Source organism: Ostrinia nubilalis, chromosome 23 (genome assembly GCF_963855985.1).
Source record: "Ostrinia nubilalis chromosome 23, ilOstNubi1.1, whole genome shotgun sequence".
Lineage (NCBI taxonomy): Eukaryota > Metazoa > Arthropoda > Insecta > Lepidoptera > Crambidae > Ostrinia > Ostrinia nubilalis.
Genome location: NC_087110.1, coordinates 3,650,014 through 3,667,918, shown reverse-complemented (window position 1 = coordinate 3,667,918; position 17,905 = coordinate 3,650,014). Strand labels below are relative to the sequence as shown.

Sequence of the window (17,905 nt, the reverse complement as noted above, 5' to 3'; positions counted from 1 at the left end):
TAACACTCATATTTGTTCAGAATACAATCCGGTGTTTCTCAAACATTTGAAAGAAAGGGTTGACAGAACATGGTACCAAATAATAAACAATACAACAAGCAGTATAGCTACTCTGTTCAATAATTGTAATAATACATGGTTACAGGCTAGCAACACTGCCTTCAATGCAAAAAAAAAAATCTTTAGCCTTAACATGTACGGGACTATTCCCACCTCTGGTTCCTACCGCTGCAACTCCTGTGTGACCAGGATCTACAGCTTGACCGCCAATAAAAACCCAATCAGTGAAGGTCAAGTTTGTCCCGGGCTAGCCTTAACATGCAACTACGTAATGAGCAATTTGAAAACAGTAATTTTTCAAACCGCTTCAAATTACGTTTTATGACAGTGTTTCATCATTTCCATTCATCTTGGTTGAAACAAACCAGATATTTCTCACATCAAATTGAAGTTCACACAGTAATGTTCAACATTATTCTCTTTCTTTTGTTATAGCTAAAAGTAGTTGAGAGCCGTATAACAAGACACAGATGTTTTGTATACACCCATGATAAAGTACGTCCATAACGCGGGTGTGCTAATATTGTTTATCTTCAAGTTTGGACGCTCTCCAGCTAAAGTTTCTAGGATCTAATCTTGAACGTGTAAATTCTAGAGTTCTCTATTGTGCAGTTTTGTAGTGTCACCGTAAATGGTTTGAATATAAATGGCGGATTAAATCGAGTTAAGTTGACGCCTGGGATTTAAAAGACTGAATAAATTGGTTGTTTTTCATCGTGCCGTGAAAAATTATGGTTTTAGCTAAGAAAGGGCTTGAACACAAAAATGGTAATTGACGCGACGCGAATTCGCAACACAAAAAACTGGGACATGAATCTTATTTCTGTTGGGAGTTCATTGATGCTACGTCGCATCGCAGTTATGTGTACAAGCCTTAATGCCGGGTACAGCTCTGCGAATTGTAGCATGCAATGTAACACGCAATGGAAGAATTTGCCGTCCACATTGTCGCAATGTGTCATGACTATAATGTCATCATCATCATCCATAGGACGTCCACTGCTGAACATAGGCCTCCCCCAATGATTTCCATGTTGCCCGGTTGGTAGCGGCCTGCGTCCAGCGCTTTCCTACTACCTTTACGATGTCGTCGGTCCACCTCGTGGGTGGACATCCCACGTGGTGCAAGCGTACCGGAAAACGCATGCAATTTAATGTAATGTAACATAATTTTCATAGTGTGGACGGCTTGAGCGTAGAATAAGGCTTGAGCGCACGAACAGTCAGAGATTTTAGTGTGAGTTAACATCAAACGTACTCACTAGAGAGCGCGTTAAGTTAAAAATTATATGAAAATTTTAGTTCTTGAAAATTTCAGTGTGAAGCAGTGCAAGAAACTTAGACACTAATGTCAGCCTCTTTTTCAAAGGTTTACAGGCTTTAAAAAATTTAATGTAATTTTTTTACGCGCTCACTAGTGACGACGTTTGATGTCCCATTGACATCATGAAAGGGGATTACTAATAGAAACGATCAAACTGCCTGCGCGTTTCGATAGCATAGGCCTGGTCTTGATTAAAAACCTTTGAGCAACATACCTCAAAATGTACGCCCACGTGATTTGTGATGGAGCTATCCTACATGATCCTTCACAGTCATGTAGTATTAAGGCTGTAGTACATTTATCCACCCGGAAAGGGATCGTAACCCTATCAACTCGAGGCGGTCAGTATTCTTTGTATGAAACTCCATACTTCAACGCACACTAAGACTAGGCGCAGACCACTGATTTTTAGTTGGCCGATAGTTGGGCCCGATTTTAATTTCTATGAAGAATCGGCAATCGGAAATATCAAATCGGTGCAATGTACGGTACGCACTTCCTTCCATACATGCCCAATTGCCCATACTGATCAACTGCCCGACTAAACTATCGGCCGACGAAAAATCGATGGTCTGCGTCTAGGCTTATCCGCACGGTAACGCTTCGCCTCGCGATTGAGAGCGCTCGAAAATCGATGACAGCTCGCAAAAAGCGATACGGTGTTGATCCCTTTCCAAGTTGATATGTCTGCTATGACCTTTAGGCTCTACAAACTATTCCGACGTAACACACAACTACAAACTCTCAATCCTACTTGAATTACGGCTTCCAATATTCAATATCCTGTGTCACGTGGCTTCAAAGGTGCTGGGTGGCATTGTGTGCGATATCGCTAGACATCTTGTTACGTCACCTTTGTCATTTATTTTGACATTGCTAGATGTCATTCTTAGGCTGAAGTGCACTAACTATAACTTATACTTTGACCGTAACTTCAACAATAACTTTTTTTATCCACAACGAGGAAGCTCTTGGCCTGTATCTCACCTGATGGTAAGTGATGATCAGGCTGCTGGTGCTTTTTGTATAGAGTTTGACAGATTTTTGACGTTTGTTAAAGTCAAAATAAGATGGTGCAACTCAGCCTAAGAGTAGGCGCACACCGTTGATTTTTAGTTGGCCAATAGTTGTGCCCGATTTTAAATTGTATGAAGAATCGGCCAAATCGGCGTAGTGTGCGCACTCCCATACATGCCCATACTGATCAACTGCCCGACTAAACTATCGGCCGACGAAAAATCAACGGTGTGCGCCTACTCTAAACCTAGCCGGTGTCCACAGACTTTTTGTCAGCCGACAGTTGGGTCTGTTAATCAGTATGGACATATGAAAGTGCGCACATTACACCGATTTGGTATCGGCCGATTCTTCATAAATAAATTACAATCGGGCCCAACTATCGGCCAACTAAAAGTCGATGGTCTGTGCCTAGGCTAGGTAATTGAAATAATTCAACTCGAACACTTGACTTTAGTTGGTTTACACCCGTATTCACAAACGATGCTTGCTTAAGTGAAGCAGCAAAACGCACAGTGTTAAATAGCGCTCTGTGATTGGTTCGTGTGTCACCCTGTGCGTCCACGCGCACTGTGAGACCTCATAGTAATGTTTGTGAATACGAGCGTTAGTTATCCCAGCGAATAGTTTTAAATATTCGCTGCATGCTTTTGTAGTGACACCTCCATATTTCTTGTTGCAAGCTTACATCCATTTTCGCTGCACCCTGGTAGTTGTATCTTACTCTGGACACGACTACTCACTCGGTTATGTGAGCAGCTACAGTGTGCTTACCATGAGTTTACATTAGGCGTGTTCGCTAGCAACTGCGTATAAAATGAGCTTAAATTAATGTATGACAGACTGTACAGCGCCCCTAGGGGTTGCTTTCAACATTTAAAATCTTCATAGATCTTTTTACGCACTCGCTAGCAAGTGCGTTTGGTATTCAAACTCATGATAAAGCTACAGACCCGTAGAAAACTACAGGTCTAGCACTTAACTCAGACAATGCCTGAGGCATGGGAACGGCACATGAGGAGTGACATTGACATATTAATAGAAAAGAAGAACGGTCATCTGTGACCCAGGCCCGACAGAAACGAGACATATCTCAGTTTTTTTGTCATGTCTTAATTAGTTAAATTATATATTTTTTATATTCGAAATCTATGTATAACACCAAAATATTACCCTTTGTTTTTGTTTAGGCGTTATACAAAAACTAATACAAAATGCTTATTTATCACCAAAATTGGTAAATGTATGTACCTAAATGTCTATTACAGCTGCTATGGAATGTATCTAGGTGACCTGGAGATACAACCGGATTATACAGGATGGTTATACATATGGAACGATAAGTGATCTCACTCGATTATTTATAAACTATACAAGATATTGAAAAACTAGTTACTGATTCTGAAAGTGCTTCACGAGCTCTTTCAAATGGTACCAATAATAGGGTAAAGATTATGGAAGCTGGTAACATTGAATTTTTGGATTTTGTAACTTATTTTTTTTTCCACCCTGTATAATCCGGCTGTATCTCCAGATCACCTAGATACATTCCATAGCAGCTGTAATAGACATTTAGGTGCATACATTTACCAATTTTGGTGACAAATAGGCATTTTGTAGTAGTTTTTGTATAACGCCTAAACAAAAACAAAGGGTAATATTTTGGTGTTATACATAGATTTCGAATATAAAAAATATATAATTTAACTAATTAAGACATGACAAAAAAACTGAGATATGTCTCGTTTCTGTCGGGCCTGGGTCACAGATGACCGTTCTTCTTTTCTATTAATATGTCAATGTCACTCCTCATGTGCCGTTCCCATGCCTCAGGCATTGTCTGAGTTAAGTGCTAGATCTATAACCTTTCAGTTTAATTGATGTGCTTTTAATAAAAAAAAACATTCAAAAATGAAGGACAAGAAAAAATAATCGTAGTAAAAAATCTACTTCAATTTCAGAAACCGCTGAGCAACTAAATTACAACCCTTTATGTCTCGAAGCTTGCTTTTAAACTCTGCAACTATTTCCATTTTAGATCTCTAAGTTTTAAGATAAGAAATTTCTTCAGGAGTTTCTGTTTAAATTTATTTATTTTTAGACGACCTCCGTCGTTTACATTTCGCTGCCCGCTTGGTTGAATAAAACAATTTATTCAGATAGGCTAGCGATCCTTCCAATATTATGTAGATTTGAGGCCGGGCAAAGTTAGGAATTAGGTTATGATGCGGTAGTTCTTTTACTGCAAAAGAGAACAAAAAAATACTTGAATTTTTGACGTTACGATACGATAAATACATTTTTTGCCACTTTTTACTAACACTTCAATCCCTGCGAAACGAGACAATAGAAATAAATTGTAACACGGTTATATGCGACTGCTTGGGGTTAACTATAGCAACGTTAAAAAAATACAGGCTTTAACTCAATTTTCGTATCACTAAATATAAAACTTTCGATTATTTAAATAATTAATTACGAGGTTACTTCACATTTATGCATAAAGCTTTTAATAGCAGTTCATTCACCAGCTTCATCCAAAGTCTTTGATCTCAATTTATTTTCATTCATCATCATCAGCTATAGGACGTCCACAGTCACTGTTGAACATACTCGTAGGCCTCCCCCAATGCTTTCCATGTTGCCCGGTTGGTAGCGGCCTGCGTCCAGCGCCTTCCTGCTACCTTTATGATGTCGTCGGTCCACCTTGTGGGTGGACGTCCCACGCCGCGTTTTCCAGTACGCGGCCTCTCCACTCCAGAACCTTGCTGCCCCATCGGCCGTCAGTTCTGCGTACTATGTGCCCTGCCCATTGCCACTTCAGCTTGCTAATCCGTCGGGCCATTTTCATTCATAACCATATTTCTTGAAGATGTAGGTTTATGACACACGGTATATTGACACCATAATAACTATTTGAAAAAAATATTTCAGCATAATGTGAAATAACGAAACATAACTTGAAATCCAACCACCCTTAACATGAAGTTGCTATGTAGTTTTCTGAAAACGTACTGGCTATTTGTAAGTGGAGATGTATTGTTAATATTTATAAGTATTTGCAATGCAGATAGTATTGGCTTGCTGACTTGCAATATGACTCGGAGTGGATGGGGAGGGAGATCGGAGGTATTGTGTTGAGATTGCCTGAATTGTGTGCTATAATACGTAGGATTTGAGAGGTCACGACACAAGCAATAGCTTAGTTTGAGAGATTATCAGAGTATTGCACAGTACGGTTAGCACGAAAAACTTTCGAGTTCGAATCGTTTGCATATTCGAATCGCCATCAAAAGATTTAGTACGTACGTGTCGTAAAGTGAACTTAGTATGAGAAGTGGTTGCACGAAACTTATTTTGAGAATCAAAATTGTCACGTTATCGTTTAATTCGAAGGTTGAGTTAAAGTCGAATAGTACGCAAACGATTCAAAGACGAAAGTTGTTCATGCTAGAGGTACAGTTCTTTGTTGCTCTGTTCCGCTAGGTATAATTAACTTTATGGTTTAAATGAAAAAAATATATTTTGTAGCTGTCTAGTAGTGGACGTCATTTGACAGAAACGAACGAACGGATTACACATGAATTTCCCACGGATCCCTTTTAATGTAAAAGGCAATGTCATCAAAACGTTGGGAACCTATGCCTCAGCGCTTTGCGCCCAACGAATCGTCAACAAAATTCAAAGCATGCCAAATATTTGCCGATTCGAACAATCTAACACGCAAAACGTTCTAACGACGCTACGCGTGTACCTTTCCACTCCAGAATCAAAGGATAAGTGGGTAGCTTTTGGAATTCCACAGAGCTCTTCGCGAAATACGATTCTTGATACTTGAGATTTAAGATTTACTACTGAATTATTAACTTGTGCGAAAAACCGACGTTGAATTTGCGGACTTTCGTAGTTCTTTAGTGTATTCTAGACGAAAACCGGATTTTATTAGTAAGTTTTTAAAGAAACATATAGGGTCAACTGTTTACTATATGACGTAATACAAACACTATGGTATACTATTGCGTCAGCTATGCGAGCTTAGCTTAACTAACTTGGCTTTTCTTGGTCTGCAACATAGAGATGTAGAGAGATGCCATGCCATATAATGTGTTGAGTTCGAAACTCAGTATCGCATTAGAAATTCACAACACAAAGTAATCAAAAATGTGCTCATTATCCACTGCTGTATCAATACTCAACGTTCGAATAATTTTTAGTACTACGCAAGCTATGTAAACTATTTACATTATGATGTCGCTGCTGCCATCATTGCTTACACGAGCAATGTGTTCTGTTTTTGTGCATATTGCTGCGACACCGGCCACGCCTCCTCGTCATATCTCCATCTAGTTTCTGTGATCTGTAGTCTGCAACCTGCTTTTTTAATCAAATTAAATACTCCGTTAAGATGCCCTAGTGGAAAACTAAATGCCTTTATGGTTAAGACCTGCAATTGAAAGAAACCAAATAACTGATAGGCCACAGAATTGTCAAACTAATGCCCGTTTTCACCATCAGTCCCTAATTTTTAAGTGACCGCTATGGTAACACATAACAGGATTTTTTTTTCATAGGGGTCACTTAACAATTAGGGATTGATGGTGAAAACGGGCATGAGACTTGTGGCGGGCGGGCGGAGCACATAGCTCGTTCGGCCGTTTTACTAACCGCGAATTTTTCAGAGACGTCCAAGGACAAAAGACATAGGCCTCCCAATCGATGGACCAATGATCTGGTGAAGGTCGCGGTAAGCACCTGAATGCGAACAGCGGCAGACTGGACGTTGTGGAAATCCTTAGGGGAGGCCTTTGTCCTACAGTGGACGTCTTTTCTATTATTGTAATTGAAACCAATACAGGGGAAGACAAATATACATAGGTCTTATTATGGATTGGGATTCCTAAAAATTGGAAGCAGCTAACAATATTAAAATATTCATGGTTAAGGCAACGTATCCAATTTAAATCTGACCCTTGAGTTGACGCTCGGTTCTCAGAAAATGAGATTTGATATCGAAGTTCTTGTTTTGAACAAACAATCTAAATGCAAAGGCCTAGTGGTTGAAATAATATAATTTAACGCATGCTTTATTACAATTATATCTAGTATCAAAGGATTAGATGGGGGCTTTTGTAATTCCACGGCTTCTACAGTCTAAGTTTATTCAGAAGGCTCAGTCCCTTTATATGGAGAAAAGGAATAAGAAAAAGAAGAGTATTGACCTCAACATCAATATTGCATAAGATTTGTTGCTTAGTTAGTGATTCAAGGGGTCACAAATAAATTATGATCTTCCTCCTTGACTGACTTATGTGTAATCCCGTCATAAACTTAGCCTGATAACTTCAATAAAGTACTCTTGTCATCAGTGGATCCCTTGCTAGACATGTACAGTCAACAACACATGAGACCATACATTTGAATAGCACTAGTGTCTACTCGTAGTGCTAGTCTAGTATAGATTTGGGGATAATTTGAAAATATAAAAACAATAGCTAAACAAAAAAGTAGTAGTAGCAACATAAAATCTAACAAGTTGGAGAAGTACCTACCTAACAAGCAGTAACAGAATATTGAGCTCTTTCTCCATCACAATAAAATCGAACTTGCTCAATCACTCTCCATTATACCCTCGCCTCTAACCCGAAACGAACGGTCTTGATACTTGAGATTTATGACTCAGCCCGATTATGCTGCTATTGTGTTGTATTGTTTTGGTCTACTGAAGGTCAAAGGGCTGGTTAATCTTGTGTACTATTTCGGCGACGAATTTAGTACAATACACTGGCTTTGGTTCGTTCAATATGACGTAAAAATTAATGGAATGGGCTTGAGGGCGAAATTGTTTTTTGTTTGTTATTGGGATAGTTTTAGTGATGTGTTTTTGATACGGGAATAGGTTGTAAGCAAGCTGAAAGTCCTATTTACTCGTACAAGAAATTGGTTTGGTGGTGAAGCTTAAATGTGGCTTGAGATACATAACCTTGCTTCGAAAATATTTACTTCGTTCTAATGGTTTATTGATAAAGTTATTTTCCAAAGTCTTTCTTTTGATGATATTGGTTGTTATATCGTTCTGTCTGACTAATCATTTCTTACGAAAACACTTCGTAATCACATCAAAAATTATAATGTATTATGTTACAAAAGTAGATAAGACGAATAGTTCTGTAATAGCACTAGACAATTGACATTCACTTCAACAAATCTAGATCTAGGCAGACAATTGAAATACGAATCTAGATAATCCAGAGATCATTCCATATTTAAGTTTCACAGTCTCATGCAATAAGTTTTTTGTTTTATTACATAACTAGCGGTCGCCCGCGACTTCGTACGCGTGGATCCCGTTTTGCCCCCTTAGGGGTAAAATTTCGTAAAATCCTTTTTTTTAAAGCGGATGCCTACGTCATAACATCTACCTGCATGCCAAATTTCAGCCCGATCCGTCCAGTGGTTTAGGCTGTGCGTTGATAGATCACTATGTCAGTCAGCCAGTCACCTTTGAGTTATACATATATTTAGATTGATTTTACGTTGAAAAGGTAACTAACCTAAATGTAATCAAGAAGACAGTAAAAATAAAAAGATGGTTTCAATACAAAACTTGAATGCTCCCGCGAGAACGTACCAGGAAACCGGAACAAATTCAATCAGAACTTATATAAATAGAAACACAATTTCTGATGTTGTGTTTTTCCGTGCGAAACCGACAGATGTGGTTGGCTGTAAAACAATACTTCAATTATTGGTGTTTTTACTGAATTTATTTCCCAATTTTTATGCTAATTCGTTATGGATAGCAATAAAAAGAAGGTAACGTCGTTACGTTAAAATGGTTAATACAGTTTCATATTGATAGGTTTTTTAAAACTATTGGACAAAAGTCATGAATATGGTTTCTATTGTATGGGTTATGACTAACAACTGACATCACTGGAAGACTTTGTAGATTGCTTATAGAAGAAAGGTCATTCGATTCAAACTTAAGTACAGATCCAAGCCTATGATTAATTGATGAATTCAATTTTTGGCACCATCATCAGGTCATTTAGTATCTATTGCAGGAGCATGACGTTCTTTAATTTACCAAATGCAAAAGAAGTATTTGGCCTACACTTCTCACGCTGGTCAAAGTTCTCTTATACTATCCTCTTTGATAATTTCATCGGTTAGACCAAAAAGTTCCTAAATTATATTCTAGTTCTAGATCATATATTTATACTAGCTTTCCGCCCGCGGCTTCACCCGCGTGGAATTTTATCGCGCGCGTCCCTGTTTCCAAAACCGGTATAAAAACTATCCTATGTCCTTTCCCGGGACTCAAGCTATCTCTATGCCAAATTTCATCAAAATCGGTTTAGTGGTTTAGGCGTGAAAGTGAGACAGACAGACAGACAGAGTTACTTTCGCATTTATAATATTAGTATAGATAGTATAGAATCTATACTATAGATTAAAGACACTCAACTTCTGTAATAAGGGCCTATGACTGGCTTTAGGATCTGGATAAAAAGGATGAACAAACACGGTATTACTTTCACAAAATATAATTTCCTACTTCCAGAACCTATTGTTCAGGAAAAAACGAAAATATTGTATCATCAAACTATGAAAATAACAGCAAAGGATTTGTGTTCTTATTACCAGCCATCCAAAGATGAGAATCCATTGGGTTTGTTCATGTAACTGTGTGTTTCTTATCTTATTACGAGCCTCAGTATAGTGCACTTCGACCCATTAGGATCTTTGTTCTTCCCCTTTCCTTGACTTTGTGTTAAATTGAAGCTTTGTTATGTTATTATAGATGCAAATGTACACCAAAGCACGTTACCTACGACTCTTCTCTTACGTCCGTATTCACAAAGCTTGCTTGTTGTGACGCAGCAAATTGAACGCACAGCGTTGAATAGAGCTCTGTTATTGGTTCGTGTGTCACCCTGTGCGTCCACGCGCACTGTGAGACCTCATAGTAATATTTGTCAATACGGGCGTTATTCTACACTGTCACCCTTATGGAATAGAATAATAAGATGGTGCCATTACCATCTCACCATAAAATAGTGTCCGACCGAATGTTCGGTTTCGGTTTCGTTTTCGGTTGAGTTTCGGTAAAAACACGAGTTTCGGTTTAGTTTCGTTTTCGGCGGCAAACTTGCCGAAACTACGACCGAAACCAAATGTGCATTCGGGAGTTTCCGCGCTGTTATCGGTCATGTTCGGCGCGTTGAATGAGTGGATGAATCCGATCAGAGCCAATGTCGTGATTCGCTCACTTGTTTGTTTGCTGTTATTGTTTTGTTGTAGTGGCGAGTTTTCGAGTGATTTATTTTGAATGATATGGTAAGTTTTATCTCGTTTTATGTCGTTATAACATAAGAGCGGGTGTAAACATAAAAAAAAATTCAATATGACTGATAAAAGTATAGTAATCAAGTTTAATCTAACCTACAAATTTTTTTTTGGTTCGCAAATGCTATACGTAAACAAACATTAGTTAATTAGTTAGTAATGACTATAGTGCATTTCATGGTGATAATATTATGGATTCAGAGTTTCAAAGTTCATTTTAGTATTTATCACCAAGGTATCCAAGTGACAAGTAGGTACATTAGATACTAACTTACGTACTACCAATTTTGTTTAGAGAAATTATTAAGGTAAAAGAACCGACCATGGAACGGGTTATGTAGATGTCCTGAATATTGCGAGTAATTAAAAAAAATCAGACTATAAATCTTTCTTTTTCTTTTTTAATACATAATTTGAAAACTTTTTAGAGTAAAAAGGCACTTTATAAGTTCAATTTTAATGCAATTTAGAAGACTGACTGATTATAATAACGTTTTCTTTATTTTTCCCTCAAAATATGAGCCTTGTAAGGAAGTTTCGGTTTCGGTTTCGGTTTCGGCCGAAATAGACACCGTTGCCGAAATTCGTTTTCGGTTTCGGTTTCGGTCGTAAAACTAGTTTCGGTCGGACACTAGTAAAATTATAGAACAGCATGGGAGAAATGAGAAGCATTCCGTAGGTATACAACATCTTACAGACTGTTGTTCTATTGTTTTTATGTAGGTAAGAGTAGTAAGGGCTTGCTCTTGATAACAATCTTACCCAGGGGGTGCAGGTGGAGCAAGCTCTCCCAGAAGGTGCCTATTCACTAGGCACTACTACACACTAGCTTTGAAGGCCTTATAGCCCTCAAAAGTGTGTACTTATATTATAAAGCTGAAGAGTTTGTTTGTTTACTTGAACACGCTAATCTAGGAACCCATAGGATAGCCCATTTATCGAGAAAGGCTTTAGGCTATACATATAACATCACCTTACTGCCAATAGGAATGGAGCAGTAAATAAATATGTTGCAAAAACGAGAAATACCAAACTATTTTCACGCGTATGAAGTCTCGGGAACAGCTAGTTAGAAGTAATCATCAAAGCCTTGAAGGTCTTATAGCCCTTAAATGTTTAAACCATTAGAAAATAATCATCAAAAACTAACTTACCGTCTTCTCCCCCAAATCATGGACCCTGCAGTGCAAATGCACTCGGCTGCCCAGCTGCGCCGTCACGTTGTTAGTTGAAGCGTCATCCTCGAAGAACGGCAGCGGTTCCGAGGTGGTGGTGGATATTTCCTCCTCGTGCTCCTCATACGTCTCCGTGAAGACTTCGTGCCAGAACGGGCCTGAGATCACTTTCTTGTCACCGGTCTTGAAGTCCACTGGAAGAAATGGATTATGTCAGTTTTTATTGGTAACTGAGAATATTTTGCTATTAACATTTTAACTATACCAGAGGCGAATATTAGACTCTTAGGCACCACCTAACTTTAACGGTAACTATGACGATAACCGGTGCTTTTTGTATGGAGTTTGACAGATTTTTGATGTTTGTCAAAGTTAAAGTAAGATGGTGCAACCCACCATTAATATACGGTTCACTGACAAAAACCTGTCGAAAAGTAAAAGGAAGTCAAACCTTAACTACAAACTCCTCCTACTTATGTTCTTCTGATTAATTTCTGCTAAATTTTCCAATGAAAATTAAACTTTTATTCACTGGTTGAGTTTTAATTGGTGGTGAAGCTGTAGATCCTGGCTACACAGGAGTTGCTGCGGTGGGAACGAAAGGTGGGAATAGTCCCGTCCCCTATGCCATATTTTTATAATTTCGCAGTCTGTCTGCTCGGGGAAACCTTGATTGACTGGTCGGTCAAAGGGAATATACCTACTATATGGGATTTACAAATAAAGTGTATTTATATGTTATTATACCTTTATTTAACCAGTTAAGTTCCCAAAGCTCGGAGCCAATATCTCAAAGCTAAGTCAATATTCGAGTAGTTTATAGTTAGTGTATGTTCAGCAAACATACCTGGAGGTTGTTTGAATATGAAATCCTCTCTAAACCAGGCAAATCAAGATGCATTGGTATCATGCTGTATACGTCTTGGAATGTATGCAATTCCTTGGGCTTGGACAAACATAACAATCTCGTCAGAAATGCAAATGCTACGAGACTTTAGGAGACTTTCACGCCTAAACCACAGAACCGATTTTGATGAAATTTGGCATAGAGATAGTTTGAGTCCCGAGAAAGGACATAAGATAGTTTTTATCCCGGTTTTTGAAACAGGGACGCGCCCGATAAAGTTTTTCTGTGACAGACAAAAGGCCACGCGGGCGAAGCCGCGGTCGGAAAGCTAGTTTCTAATAAATTATGAAAAATTGTTAGATCGTTAATAATCATGTACTTACACCATTAAAATTAGCAAGGAGAATAGAGGATTGGAGTGGAGAACAGTGGATAAAGGAGATATGATAGAGGCAATATGAGAGAGGAGAGTAAAGGAGCGAGGGGAGACAAGGTAGGAGAGGAGACAGGAGAAAGGGAAAAGAAGAGGGAAAAAGACAGGAGAGAGGAAAGAAGAAAGGAGAGAAGAATGAGGAGATAGGAGAGAGGGGATAGGAAAGAAGAAAGATGAGAGAGGAAAGAGGAGAAAAGTGTAGACAGGAAAAGGGGGAGAGTAAAGAGGCGAAAAGGCAGAGGACAGAAGAGAGGAGTAAATGTAGAGTACCATAACCGCCTCTGTGGTCTAGTGGTAAAAGACCACCTGCTTCAGACGCAGAGGTCCCGGGTTTGATTCCCAGTGGGGGCAGATTTTTCTGTTCGGTTTGGTTGGTGGTAGGGCTTGTTCTAAGTCCGCCTGGCTAGCTACCACCATCTTACCTAAGTCTGTCGCCATAACAACAATGTTAACAGCATTGTTGTGTTCCGACAGTTAGAGGTAAGATAGCCAGTTCCTCCGTGGTTGAGGATTCCGGGTGAAGCTCGCTTCCACCTTCGGCCTGATCATCACTTACCATCAGGTGAGATACAGGCCAAGAGCTTCCTCGTTGTGAATAAAAAAAAATAAAAAAAACATATCTTCAATATTCACCTGGTATTTGCGGGGCTATGACACATAGCGTCCTGGTCAGCAAAGAGCAGAACACCAAGAGGGCAGCCGGCGTCATCCTGTCAACCCCAGGACTGGGGGGCCATAGAGTTCACCTGTCCAGTCGTCTTTGATTCTGTAACAAGGATGTCAACCTTAATACTATAGATGTAAAAGTGTGCACATAGTGCGCAGAACTGACGGCCGAGGGGCAAGGTTCTGGAGTGAAGGCCACGTACCGCGTGGGACGTTCACTCACAAGTTACCGACCTCATAAAGGTAGCAGGAAGGTGCTGGATGCAGCCCGCTACCAACCGTGCGGTGTGGAAGTTATTGGGACGTCCTGTGGCGGATATGATGATGATGATGATGAAAAGCGTGTTTGTAATGACAGCCACAGACACCTGTCCAGTAACCTTCAATAGGGTTTTGTGCATCTTCACTAACATCTTGACACAAAATATCTATGACCGGCACAGAATGGACATTAGTCTTCACTGTAGGAGGATGTCCCTTTCGAATTTACCAGAGGTAAAAGGAAGGATTTGACCTACACCCCCTAGGTACGCTGACCAGATGGGTTGGGAAGACTTGATGTTCTCAAATTTTCCCTTATTCGCCTTTTACGGACGGGGATGGTCCTATTCTATTCTGCCAGTAACACACGGCTTTACAATTTAATATTTTTAAAAGAAATCTATGTATAATAAAAGTTTGAGAGGTAAAAATTTTTTTTATACTACTATCTACTAGCTACCAGGCCCGACTTCAATTTGCTTGATAGCTAGCAATTTAAAAACTAAGTTAAATTACTTAACTCCAAGTCGGGTAGTTAAATTCTTGTTTAATAGTCTTCTGTAATTATTAATCCTGACATGAATTTTACGCATTCGTCGTAACAAAGTGGGACTAAACTTTGTTACTTAGTTTTATAAGGCACTTATAAAACAACATAACCCTAATAGGGATGTGACAAGTATCGATTTATGAATCGACTAGCGGCCGCCCGCGACTTCGTAGGTACGCGTGGATCCCGTTTTACGCCCTTCATCTAACTTAAGCTATTTAGATTTTTCATACAAAAGGATTTTTACGCTTATTCCCGTTCCCGTGGGAATTTTGCAATATCCTGTTGTAACTAAGCTTTAAGTTCACTAAGGTACCTGCATGCCAAATTTCAAGCGTCTAACTTAAGCGGATTAGATTTTTCATACAAAAGGATTTTCCCGCTAATTCCCGTTCCCGTGAGAATTCCTAAGTATACTATAACCTGCCCAGGAGTATGAAGAATAATTGTACCAAGTTTCGTTAAAATCCGTCGAGTAGTTTTTGTTTCTATAAGGTACATACAGACAGACAGACAAAAATTTTACTGATTGCATTTTTGGCATCAGTATCGATCACTTATCACCCCCTGATAGTTATTTTGAAAATATATTTCATGTAGAGAATTGACCTCTCTACAGATTTATTATTAAGTATAGATTGTTTCTTTTAAATAATTATTATCACACAGACAGAGATAAGGAAGGAAAGAGAATGTAAGAGAAATACATGATGTCGATAGATTTTATACATGAAATTTATTTTAGATTAAGTAGGTAATTATAATTTATCATTTGTTAAGAAAATTCAAATACAAATCGACGGTCCCTACGTATAAAAACGTATCTGAAAACGGCCAATTTTACAGGAGAGCGGTTTGAAGGTTTAAACATGTGTAGCTCGCGTTCTATTAATCATACATTGATGAAATTTGGTATAATAGTTTTATATGAGGTATATTTTATAAAACATGAAGAATTATCAAAAAATAATCACAATAAGTGTATTATTTGTCATTTACTCACTTATACAACGGAAAGTTTCTAATTACAAATGACGTAAGTGGTACTTACTGACTTTTACATGGGAGTAATATGTTTGTTTAAATTATTAACTGCCACATAAGTAATTGTACACGGGAACAAAGTTCAGCTACTACTGACCGTAACCCTCATTCTAGACCCATAGTCCTGCTCGACGAGGCATAACAGCGTCCCGCCTCGTTTCCCAGATAGTTGCATATTGGAGGCACTCAATACCTTAAGATTCTTCCTTATCTAAGGGGTCTTTTGACTGAAGAATACCCGTAGAACCGGTAAATTTTCTTTGTCAATAGTGCCGGCCAGGTTTGACAGCATGGCATCGAGTCCGAAGATCCACATGACTCTTTTTTGAGTTCGATCTTGTGGAACATTGAATACGACTGGGTACTAAATGGAACCCTTTTCAAGGGCATGGATATTTCAAGGTATCATCTGTCATGCAGATAGTTTCATCATTACAAGAATATCCTCCTAAATAAATAAATAACTTTCACAGCGAGGCGGCTTGCCTGGGCGCCACAGACGGCATTATGGTCGCCCTAGGCCAGGGACCACATATATTTAAAGGCATCCCTGACACCTTCACCTGCCGCCCACACCACTGTCAAAACTAAGGCCCAGATAAAATATCTAAGAGTGATTCTGTTAATCACCAGTGGCGCCAAGTAGTGAGCGCAAATACGGTGACCTTGATTGTATATAACCAGTGGCAGCTCGCACTTTTTCCAATCCGTCGCCGTGCGAATGGAAGACAGCTTGCTTTTTCGTGGCTGCTTCCCTAATTTGGAGGTCCGAAAACTCTATGTTGGAAGGTTATGGAGAAAGGCCGGGAGCTCTGTACTGGCACCCTTAAAAGCATGATTCTGTCCCATCTAAGGCATCACCCTCATAGGGAAGGGTAACGCTGCCCATCTTCTAAGACCTTAACAGGCCCAGAAAGTCTACAGGGCTACATCGTCGGCTTTAGCGCAGCGTGAAGAACGAGGTGAAAGCTCCGCTATAGGAGGACAGAGAGGCCGTTTGACATGAGACTGGCTAGACTGTGCTGTAGTCTAATAGTTGATAAACCACCTCGCCGTGGGCCGTGGCTAAGTTGGGTCGCCGAACCTTATTCGCACTCGTGCTGAAGTTTAAGGTTGCTCTAGCGATCGCACCATGACTGGGCACGGATCCTTCGAGCCCTACCTATATTGCGGTGGCTAGGAGCATACGACACACCATATTCTTGCGGGATAGCATAGTCAAAGCTATGTGGACGATAACAAAAGTTGGATGGTAATGAATCACCTCTATCTGAGAAGACAAGGTGCCGCAAGAAGCTGCGGTACGATAGCGCGACTACGAATCAAGTGCGGGTGCATTTGAATTCGCTCCAGGGAAGGTGACAGTATGACTGCCTCCTATCTTCCTTCCTCGGTAATGGCCAGCGTAACGGGGGCGTGAGGCCGCACGGGAGACATTGCATAGATAGGCCACCACCACCGTCTGCTGACGGTGAGTGTGAGTACGGGAAAGCTGTGTACTTCCAGTTGCTCTCGTCCCAACTGTCGCCGTGTGGGTGGGAGATCTTTGTCCGGAATCTCAAAGTTAGCACTTATAGCGAGTAACGGGGCACCAGGGTATTTTTAGTGGGTATACCTCATCCTTCTAACGGGTATATTATGTTTGCAATATCATGTAAGCATTATCATGTAATAGTAGATTCTAAATGCAGTTAATTTAAACTTTTGTTTGTAAGTGTTACCTGCTTATCTTTATTTCTGAATGCCTTAATATGCTTTGTAACGGTTAGCGTTACCGCTGACCGTTATCTTAGATCTAAATTCTAATTTAATTACTATTATCTACCTAAATAAATAAACTTTAATAATAATATATCTAAATCAACGTAAACTACCTAACTAAATAACTTAATTAAATAATTTATATTGTTCTACACTAATAAAATAAATAAAATAATAAATCTACAAGCAAACCCGCGCGAAACAAGTTGTTCAATATTTCTTTTGTTCTCTGTCGAGCGGGCGGGCTGTTTTTTATGCATGCGCAAGCGACGCGCCTACGGCCTCGATGCTCCCGCCGCGTCTCGTAGTCCGAGCCAGAGCGTTATTGAGCACGGACGTATCGCTGTCCGTCACCGCCGGACCCGCGATGTATATAATATCTTAAAAACTAAATATGTAATCGCGAATTGGTGAACCC

The 17,905-nt window shown here is 39.5% G+C and overlaps 1 protein-coding gene across 1 annotated transcript in view; it reads right to left on the bottom strand.

Moving 5' to 3' along the window:
- LOC135083201 (lachesin-like) overlaps positions 1 to 17,905 on the bottom strand; it is a 126,051-nt gene that overhangs the window by 26,347 nt on the left and 81,799 nt on the right. Inside the window, exons 3-4 of the mRNA XM_063977935.1 lie at positions 13,839 to 13,971; positions 11,905 to 12,119 (exon numbers count right to left, since the gene is read on the bottom strand). Of these exons, the coding sequence (XP_063834005.1) occupies positions 11,905 to 12,119; positions 13,839 to 13,914 (291 nt within the window). The 5' untranslated portion in view covers positions 13,915 to 13,971. The remainder of the gene's footprint in view (positions 1 to 11,904; positions 12,120 to 13,838; positions 13,972 to 17,905) is intronic.